The sequence below is a fragment of the Cavia porcellus genome, unplaced genomic scaffold (assembly GCF_034190915.1).
Source record: "Cavia porcellus strain 051 isolate PalLab524CR breed Dunkin Hartley unplaced genomic scaffold, mCavPor4.1 scaffold_32, whole genome shotgun sequence".
In the NCBI taxonomy this organism is placed as follows: domain Eukaryota; kingdom Metazoa; phylum Chordata; class Mammalia; order Rodentia; family Caviidae; genus Cavia; species Cavia porcellus.
Window position 1 is genome coordinate 22,683,647 of NW_026947515.1, and position 10,415 is coordinate 22,694,061.

General features: G+C 43.3%; 1 protein-coding gene across 4 annotated transcripts in view; it reads left to right on the forward strand.

The window, feature by feature from the left end:
* The window catches only part of Prpsap1 (phosphoribosyl pyrophosphate synthetase associated protein 1), a 76,734-nt gene extending 66,507 nt beyond the window's left edge, over positions 1-10,227 (forward strand). For all 4 annotated transcript variants that reach the window (XM_063241791.1, XM_063241790.1, XM_063241792.1 and 1 more), the window contains 3 exons: positions 8,033-8,103; positions 8,856-9,002; positions 9,493-10,227. In XM_063241791.1, coding sequence (XP_063097861.1) covers positions 8,033-8,103; positions 8,856-9,002; positions 9,493-9,651 — 377 coding nt within the window. In that variant the 3' untranslated portion in view covers positions 9,652-10,227. The remainder of the gene's footprint in view (positions 1-8,032; positions 8,104-8,855; positions 9,003-9,492) is intronic.
* Positions 10,228-10,415: the final 188 nt, after the last annotated feature.

The window sequence follows — 10,415 nt, forward strand, 5'->3', positions numbered from 1 at the left end:
ACTTGGGAGACTGAGGTAGGAGGATTGCCACAAGTTTGAGGCCAGCCTGGACCACATATCACTATGCTTTCAAGGAAAGCCTGAACTACACAGCAAGACCCTTTCTCAAAAAACAAAACAGAATGCCAAATCAATATAGTTTCATAGTATTCTATAATATTGATCTACTATAATTTATTTTAATCAGTAACCTATTGATGGGCACATAGGTTTTTTGTTTTATTTTGTTTTGGCTTTTGGGCAGTCTTTGACTGTGGAAGACAGTGCTCCAGTAATAGTGTCTGCTGGACCCACTTTACATGCCAAGAGCCATTCTGAGTGTATCAGTGGGGCCCGCAGCCTCCCTGAAGGGCTCTTATTTTGCTTTATCCTGCAGACCAGGAAGCAGGCACACAGCCAGAAGCTGGAGTGAAATTCCAGAATCTACACTTTTTTTTTATTGTGATCCTGGGAATTGAATCCTGGACCTCATACCGAGCTACATCCCTAGTCCTTTTTTATTTTCTGTTTTGCGACAGTGGCTCACTGAACTCCCAGCCTGGGTTCAAACTTGCCTTTCTCCTGCCTCAGCCTGTGGAATACAGGCATATGCCTCTGGTCCTAGCTCATTCTTTGTTGGTTTTTTGTTTTTTAGCTTTTTATTGAGAGTTAACTTCATACTTAGAGAAAAAAATGAAGGCAGAATACCAGTGCATGCTGCTCTGTTCACTGCTGGAGTGCCCACTTGACATTTACCTTACACACACATACTAATTTTTTGCACCCTTTGAGGGTGCAGATTTAATCCCCCTTTGTACCTAAGTACTTCAATGTGTGTTTGCTAAATACAGAAGAACACTGATAACCACAGTATAATTCTCAGATTTAGGAAACTAACGTTGTTACAGTAGCATTGTCTAATCCATCAGCCTTTTTCAGTTTTACCACTGTAATTTAGAACAAAGGAAATGAAAAACTGTTTTTCTTTAGGCCAGGACCTACCCAGAGTTGTACATCCCGTTTAGCTGTCATTTCTCCTTTGTCTCACTTAATCTGCAATGGCTCCTCTGTTCTTTGTCTCTTATGTCCGTGATGGTTTTGACCAGTAGGGGCCAATTATTCTGTAGACTGTCCCTTAATTGGGACTTGTTTATGTCATGCTGAGATTCAGGGTACGCATGTTTGGCAGGAATGTTACAGAAGGCATGTGACCGCGTTCCACTGCTGGTGATGCTGGTTTTGATCACTTGGTTGAGGCAGTGTCTGGCAGATTTCCTATTGGAAAGCCTCCCTGCACTCCCTGTAATTAATAGTGTCATCTCAATATCCTGACTCTCTTGATAATTCTTGCCTGATGAGTCAGTTATTATTGATTGTTGAAAAATTGTTTCTTTTTTAAGACTGCATCTCAGTGTTCCTTGGATTGGTCTGGAATAGGGGCTTACACAGTTCTCCTGCCTCAGCCTCCTGAGCAGCTGAGACTACAGGTGTTTACCACTGCACTCAGCTTCACATGGTCATTTTCTGATTCTATCATTCCTTCTGCATTTACTGATTGACATTCTAGGGTGAAAAGCCTTTCCTTTCTTCCCTGTTTATTTATATGGGTCCATAGAATCCTCTTTTGTTCATTGGGTTATAATTCTTTGCAGTCACTTATTTTAATGACCAGAATGTCTCATGTTGGCCAAAGAGAACCTTGTCAAGCTGCCTCCTGCGTCCTTTTGACATATCCAGTCTTGGTTTGATGCTTCCCTGTTTTCTGGTGTAACTGGACACTCTGTGTTGTAGTTTTTTAGTCCTGGAATCAACTACTTCCCTAGAGAACCCTTACTCCTTTGGTGGGAAATGACATTTGGAGGCCACATTTGGACTCTGGTGTGTGTGTGCTCTGTACAAGACATAATTTACCTGGACCGGCCCTTTTATAAACACCTGAGGCTAGTTCACAATAAACATACAAATAGGATGCCTGAGTCTTAGGCTTTTTTGGTAGCTATTGCCATATTGTCACCGTGGTGCTCTGTGCTAAGAATGCTGCTTTCATAGGGGAGCTGATGACAGTACATTCCCCTCCTGGTCATCACGTGTCCCCACAGACTTGGTGGAAGGATATCTTCCTTCAGGGATGCTCGGATGGGCTTTGACAGCTGCCATGGGGTCATGCATTATAATTCCCAGCTCATGAACTTAACCAGGAAATTTCTGCTCCTTGTATGTGGAGTTGTACCTTCCAAATTCAATATGGTTTATGTATTGATTATACACTGATAACCCAGTACATTCTACATACCAGTGGTTCACTTTAAAATATTAAAATGTTATGACATGGCCAGAAAAAAGCCAGTACTCACCTTTGGAGCGCGCATTTTTAGAAGATGTAATACTCTGACACCTTCCTCCAACTCCTTCTTTAGAACAGTACCTCTCAACAAGCCGTGATTCGGTTTTTGAGACAGGGTCTTGGTGAGTAGTTCAGGCTGTCCTTGAACTCACTGTGCAGCCCAGGTTGGCCTCACACTCACAGCAGTCCTTCTGCCCAGCCTCCTGAGTACTGGGATTCCAGGCATGTGCCACAGTGCCGGGCCCAGAAGTGCTGTTTGTCCTCACCATTTGGCTGTGTGTGGAGCCGTCTGTTTTATGTTGTTGCCAGCAGGAAGAGGGAGTTATACTTGCATCTCATGCTTCTAGACCAGAGGTGCTGCTGTGCTGCACAGGACAGTTCCAGCCCAGAGTATCAGCAGCGCCCAGGTTAAGAACCCCGTTTGAAAGTCATTTGATAATTTTGAAAGTTTAGGGTTAGTTTTTTTTTTTTTTTCTCCTTGAAATAAAGTGAATTTGGGGAAGGGGAGTAATTTGTTAAAAGTGAAGTTGCACAAGTGAAGGACAGGAGGTTTTTCTGGTGGTGGTTTCGTCTTGTTTCTTTGGTGCTGGGAATCGAACTCAGGACCTTGTACTTCCCAGGCAGGCAGTGTGCTGCTGAGCAATGTCCCTGGCCCGGGTTTTCTGTTTTATGAGGTAGACTTCACCCCTCCCTGACAATGGACAAGGCCATCTAACGAACTTGGAAAGATTTTACGTCATACATTAGTACTTTTGCTACAGGCTAATGAATCATTATTTGCTGCAGTGGTGAAAATGAAGAGTTTAGGCCAGGGGTTTAGCTTGGCGGCATAAGCACCTGCCTGGCAAGTGTGAGGTCGGAGTTCGATCCCTGGTACCAAAAAAGAAAGAAAGAAAGAGTTTGGATCACAGAAAATGGGAGAAAATCTCACCTGGCTTGATTTTCCTGCATATTGCTTTGATGAGAGCGGTTTCACTAGTAAATTGAAATGGCTGTTAGCTCCCTGGGATCCTGTTGAGTGTCGCTCCTTCATTTGGAGGCGGAGGCGGAGTCTGAGTCTGGATGCAGATCACTTTCCTCGCTGCTCTCTTGGTGAGGCCTGGCGTTTCCTTGAACTGGGAACAAGCTGAGGTCTGAGGACGTCTGGAGTGAACGCTGCCACATGGGCCTCCTTTGCTGTTTGCCTTAGTGGAGAAAGGTTGGCCAGGTGACCCCAGTGGCTAGGTGAAGGCGTGTGAGCATGGGCGCTGATGCTGTGGAAGCATGCCTGAGCCTTTTGCAGTTTAAGGACATCGTAAATGCAGCATTATTCTGTTTGGGAAATGCCAATTTTAAAAGCAAAAAACAACGTATTACTTGTTTTTGTTTTTTGTTTTGTTTTTACTTTTTGAGACAGGGTCCCGTCTATGCAAGTCAGGCTGGCCTTGGGCTCACTTTGTAGTCCAAGCTGATCTCAAACTCTCAAGGATCCTCCTGCCTCAGCCTTCCGAGTGCTGGGATTATGGGAATGTGCCACCATGCCCAGAAATTTACTTTTTAAATAAAAATGTTAAAAATTATCTGATGAATTGGAAATGTTTTTAGTGATAGCCAATGCCTTTATTCCCCTTGTGTAACTCATTTTATTCTTAAACTTGATTCTGTGTGTGTGTGTGTGTGTGTGTTTTGTTTCTGTTGTTTTGATAAAATGGAGATAAAGAGCAGAACCTTAATGCAGGATAGTTTTAGTCTTCTTTGTCTTCAGCCTTTATCACAAATATATAGTCCTTCATGGAAAATTCGAATTTAGAAAGCGGGTCAGCTATTAGGAATGGTTGGCATTTTTAGCTTGTGAGGTGCTCGATACTCCCTGTACTCTGTAATAAAGACTATCTGTTTTTAGGAGCCACCAAATTATGTCTTCAGTTTTATCCAGACCCTAAGGCCAGATATGCACAAGGAATGAGTACCCAGGGAGAAAGGCTTCCTCTCCAGCCTGTCCAGGCCTCTGTTATAGCCAGGCCTCGGTTTTCATCTCAGCTCAGCAATAGTTTTGGAAGAGATAAAAGTTGGAGAAAAAGAAAGATGAAAATGTGCTTATTTTGTCTACTGAAGTGGAGTGTTGATTTTTGATGAGGTTTGCTGACTAGCAGTCTTCTATTTTTTTAGGGAAAAAGAACCAGGAAAGGGGACCACATCTCTTTAAGAAGTGGCCAGGTCCATGTAACCACTTCCCAGATGGTGGAATTTAAAGAGGGAGCCCAAGGAAGTTGTCCTAATGTGTGTGGGTCGATTCTGCCTCTCTTAAGTGATGTTTACACACAGAGCCTTCTTTGACTGCTCATGTTTCTGAGACTTGCCTATTAAAATATTCCAGTGTTTATTACAGAGAGGGCTGAATTTTAGCAGAGCTAATTTGCTATTGTGTAGGAAGGAACACTAGTGCTTTGCCCCGTGCCTATCGATAGGTGAGAGGCTGCTAGAAGTGTTAGTCACTAAATTGTGTAATCATTCTAAATTGTGTTCTTCCCTCTTCCCCACAACCAGTGTAATAAATATTTCAAATTAATAAAATCTTCTAGAAGAATAAAATGTCTAGCTTGTTCTTCTGAAGAATTCTCACGCTCTCAATTTACTAACCTTGGCCATTGTTTTGGTGCTTGAGATGGAACCCAAGACCTGGTGCATGCTAGGCAAGTGTTTGGTTACTAAGCTACATCCCAGCCCTTTTCTATGTATTTGTTTTCTGTTTTTGAGATAGGGTCTTGTTGGCTCAAGTTTGCAGGCTTCCTGCCTTAGCCTCCGAAGTAGCTGGGATGACAGGTGTATGCCACTGCCCTTGGCACTAACCCCTTTTTTGGGGGTGGGGAGTAATTGAGAATCAACTCAGGACCTTGCCAGGTGTGGTGGCACACTCCCGTAGTCCCAGCACTCAGGAGGCTGAGGCAGGAGGATCACTGCAAGCTCGAGACCAGCCTGGGCTACAAAGTGAGCTCAAGGCCAGCCCGAACTGCATAGCGAGGCCTGTCTCAAAAAGAGGAACAAAAAAAAGGCAAACTCAGGACCTTGTGCTTGCCAGGCAGGCGCTGTGCTGCTGAGCTATATCCCCAGCCTGGCACGAACCTGCTTTTAAGGATGAATCCTTAATTTTTTTTCTCTGTCCTCTCATTTGCTTTGTATACTCATGACCTCTTTCAGATGCATATTTTGCAATGAGATAACAAGTCTCTACTTTTTTAAATTTTTATTAGTACTTGTTTGTAGTACACGATTATTACATTATTACATTTATTTAGGGAGTTGGTACACAGACATAACACAGCTTAATTCTATTTTTTGGGTTTTTTAAATTAAAAATAAAAGACAGAATGAAACAAAAAATGAATAGAGGAAAACAATAAAGATCAGCAAGCACGATCCCTTATCAAACTGTCAACATCATTTTTCATATAGTTTAACATTTTGATTTTTACATTCCTGTAGAAATAAAAGACTCAGAATAGTGTAAACAACTTGGATAAAGGAACAAAATTAGAACTCCGGCCCTCTCCAACCCTACAGCTTACCACAAAGCTATACCAATCATGACAAAACGGCAGTGATACCAAGACAAGACAAACCACCAGGTACCAATATGAAGTCCCAAAATAGATACCCACATAACAGGCAATTGATTTTGGGCAAAGAGCAAAAGCAGTTAATTGGAGAAAGGATTGTACCCTCAATAAATGTACTGGAACAACTGGATATCCACAGGCAAAAAATCCAAATAGCCCATCAGAAATCTCTTAGAACATCCAAAAGTCAACCTAAAATGACTCACAGTGGGTTAGTTAAAGTGAAGGCAGGTGTGGCCTGAGTTGTTGCTTAGCTGAAGTCATTGTCTCTGGGACAAAATACATTGTTTTCTTATCATACTAATGACACAATGCGATGATTATGCATGTGTGACATTTATTTCACTAATAATTGATTTCAAGGTACATCCATTTACCTATAAAAATGTCCAGTTTATCTTTCTTTATGGCTGAATAGTATTCCATTATATAGAAATATCACATCTTTTTTTATACATTCCTCAGTTGATGGGCATTTAGGTTGTTTCCAAAATCTAGCTATTATAATCTGTGCTGCTATGAACATAGGTTAATTCTGTTTACTTCTCCTTCCTCTCCCCCCCTCCCTCCACGAACCCTCAACTTTAAGGATGAATTAAATAAGGGGAAGATGGTGAACTTGTAGGTACTGTCTTGAGGTTCCAAGTTTTGGGAGCCTGATTGTGTGAGTACCACAGTCATCTGACAGGAAGGCCACACTCTCAAAGTCCGGCTTCTCAGGGAGAGCATGCAATGAGCTGCCCCTTGACCAGGCTGGCTCTCGCAGCTGGGTTTTCGGTCTGCATTTCCTCCTCAGCCCAGTGGGAGTCGGCTGTGTTCTGAGTGGGGTCTGGGGCTGCTTCTCTGTACTGGCAAATTGTCCATCCTCTACTCTTGGGTCTTTCTCCCCATGCTGTGCTCCCCCGTATGTCACACACAGCTCCTGAGCTCTTGAAATGTGGCTGGTCTCAACTGAAAAGAGCTGGATGTTTAAGATGTACCCCAGACTAGGGGCTGGGGATTTAGCTCAGCGGCATAAGCGCCTGCCTTGCAAGCAGGATGTCGTGAGTTCAGTCCCTGGTACCGATAAAAACGAAAAAGACAAAAAAAAAAAAAAAAAGATGTACCCCAGACTGAAGACTAACATGCAAAAATATAAATATGTATATTGATTATATGTTGCAATGATAAAGTTTTGAATAAGCTGGGTAAAATCTATAAAGTTCACCTGCTTTTGCTCTATAATGTAGCTATTAGAAATTTTAAAGTTAGGGGCTGGGGATTTAGCTCAGTGGCATAAGCGCCTGCCTTGCAAGCAGGAAGTCATGAGTTCAGTCCCTGGTACCGATAAAAACGAAAAAGACAAAAAAAAAAGGTTTAAAGTTAGTTACATAGGAAGCATGATCAAATATACAGTGACTAGGAAGGGCATGGTGGGCATACCTGTCATCCCAGCACTTGGGAGACTGAGACCAGAGGATCACTGTGAGTTCAAGGCCAGGCTGGGCTACTTAGAGAGACCCTGTCTCAAAAAAAAAAAAAAAACCCTAAATAAGTCAATCTTATTTAAAACATTTACTACAATAAAAGACACATTCCTGTCAATCCTCAAAATACTCCCCCTCACTTTGAACACACTTGTCTCATAGTTCTTGGCAATTTTTCTCACTGTGTTGTTGGGTTTTGGTTTTAACTGTCATCGTCCTTTTTGATCACCCCTCATGGTGGCTTGCCTTCTACTTCTGTGGGTCAGCACTGCCCTCAGCAGCTGCACTCCGAGACCTCAGGTCCACAGTGGGGGAATCTTTTTCTTTTCTTTTTTTTTTTTTTTTTTTTTTTTTTTTTTGTCTTTTTGAGACAGGGTCTCTCTGCAGTTCAGGCTGGCCTTGAACTCACTTTGTAGTCTAGGCTGGTCTGGAACTCAAAATGATCCTCCTGCCTCAGCTTCCCGAGTGCTGGGATAACAGGCGTGAGCCACCACGCCCGGCTTACAGCGGTGGGGGAATCTGCATGCCTTCTGGTGATTGTTCTGTGTTGTGGCTTCGCCACTGCTTTAGGAAATGAAGCTGTGACATGTCCATCATCTAGTGCCACACGACTAACTGATGTCTGGTGATGTGTTTTGTTTTGCTAGTGATGATGGCCAAAGAGAAGCCACCAATAACCGTGGTTGGAGATGTGGGAGGACGCATCGCAATCATAGTGGTATGGTGGCGCCTTGTTGCCCTCCCTGCGCAGAGATGACACCACTGGTTCTCAGTTGTCCGCCTTTGGATTGTGTTTCCGGGAAGGATGATGGATTTCGGTGGATCCATCATCTACCCTTTCTCACCAAAACTCCCTTAGGAAAAGTAGCAGAAAGTTATGTATGAATGAATAAGGATTAAAGTATAACTGCAGATGTAAAAAGAGCTCCACGCCCACCATGGGGAGATTGAGCAGTAGAGCATCATCTTACAGGTGCTGGATCCCGCAGACCAGCCCGCGTAGTCCTCTCCCTGAGCTGCACTAGCAGTTCCCTTGTCCCCAGTGAGAAAGGCATCCCAGTGCAGCCTCACTTTGGATCTTGCCCAGCTCCAAATGCCTTTGCTGGCTGGAGGGTCACTGGTCGTTTACGGTACCTCACTTTACTTCTATTTTCCTCTCATGCTACTTTGTCGTGGAAAAAAATAAATGGGACACTGTCTCTGTGGGATGAATCAGGAATTTGAAAGAAGGAAACAAGCCTTGGCAGTCTTTTGCTCAAGCCGTCATGTCACTCTCATGTGACTGGGAGGCTCACCTCCAAATGCACAAGGTACCGTCGAGGCATTTCTCGCCATCTCTGGATGTTCAGTCCTGGACCTGGGTGTGCGCTCAGACTCCCCATCAGAAACCCCTGGAGCAGTGAGTGAAGAGAGCAGGTGTGTCCCTGCAGAGTGGGGTAAGGATTCTCCCTTAGTGCTGTCTTCTTGCAGGATGACATTATTGACGATGTGGAGAGCTTTGTTGCTGCTGCGGAGATCCTAAAAGAGAGGGGTGCTTACAAGATCTATGTTATGGCTACTCACGGCATCCTGTCTGCTGAAGCTCCCCGCCTGATTGAGGAGTCCTCCATTGATGAGGTGTGTCTCCTGTAGGGCTGGAACATTGGGTCTGAGTCAAAGTGTGTTGCTGTGGTTCTTATGAACAATAAAATGACTCAATAGCAGGTTGCTTAGCTTTTTGCGATGCTGCACACCTGTAATGTCAGCACTCTGAGCCAGGAGGATCTTAAGTGTAAATCTAAGCCAGGTACATATAAAAATTTGCTTCAGTGCTTTAACCTTGCACTATAGTAACATAAGAAACTTGAATTCTCTCCTGATAATAGGAAAATTTTGCAAATGCCGGTATTCATTGTATTCTTGTTATGTAAACTGTGACATTTCTAGAACTTGTGTTCTGAACCATATAACCTCCTGTGTAAAGTCATTTTCATGGATAAAACTGTACTACATAGTTTTACAGTTTGGAACTTGATCTGTGGGTAAAAACGCAAGATGTTGTATTCTTAGCAGCCAAGTTGAGGCATATATTAATAACAGATTTTTTTCTCTATTTTTTTATGACTAGGTTGTGGTGACAAACACTGTCCCTCATGAGATTCAGAAGCTGCAGTGTCCCAAGATAAAGACAGTGGATATCAGTTTGATTCTTTCTGAAGCAATCCGGAGAATCCACAATGGAGAGTCCATGGCTTACCTCTTCCGGAACATCACAGTGGATGACTAAGCTGCTTCATCCTCACATGCTGGAGGAGACCTGCTCAAAGCAGCGCCAGCAGCCACACACACAGCATTTCTCTGCAGGAAAGGAATGGAGATAGTGGGAAGCTAGGTGTCTCTCTCACCAAGCGTGGTGAGGAGGGGCATTCATATAGTAAAGAAAGCAAACTAGTGATAAGCAACATGACCTTAAGTGTTTCCCCTCGCCAGCGCTGTTCCTCTGTAGAAGCTACAGACACTCCTGAAAAGAATCTGAAAATTGTTACAGTGAAGCAGAGTTAAAAGCAGCTAAGGTGTTAATTCTGTGATGTTCACTCATTGGTTTCAATCCAGAGAATGCAGGAGTGATGTTGAACTCGGCCGAGGAGCTAAGTGACCCTGCCACTATCTCTGTCCAGTTGTCCTCTACCTAGTTCATATAAGTTTTTCTGTAGCAAATCCCATTTTTCTTTCTGTCATGCTACTGCCATGGAACAGCAAAGCATTTATGTTTTTGTTCCTCTTGGAGTTATCATGCTGCAGGCCATCTCTGGGCATCTGTGTCACCCTGAAATTGCAAATAAAAAATTTTGTTATCTCCCTAGTCTGCTACACTGCAGAGTCCCTGCTAGGCAGGTGGACTAACTTCTGTCCATACTGTGCAAAAGACAGTGGGAGCAAAAAAGGTCTATGGTAGGTGCAGACGCCAGACATAAATCTTCTGCAGATTCCATCCCCTTCCTAAGCACTAAATTGAAGTAAACCCTTGTTAAAATCCAAATTAAAAGAAAA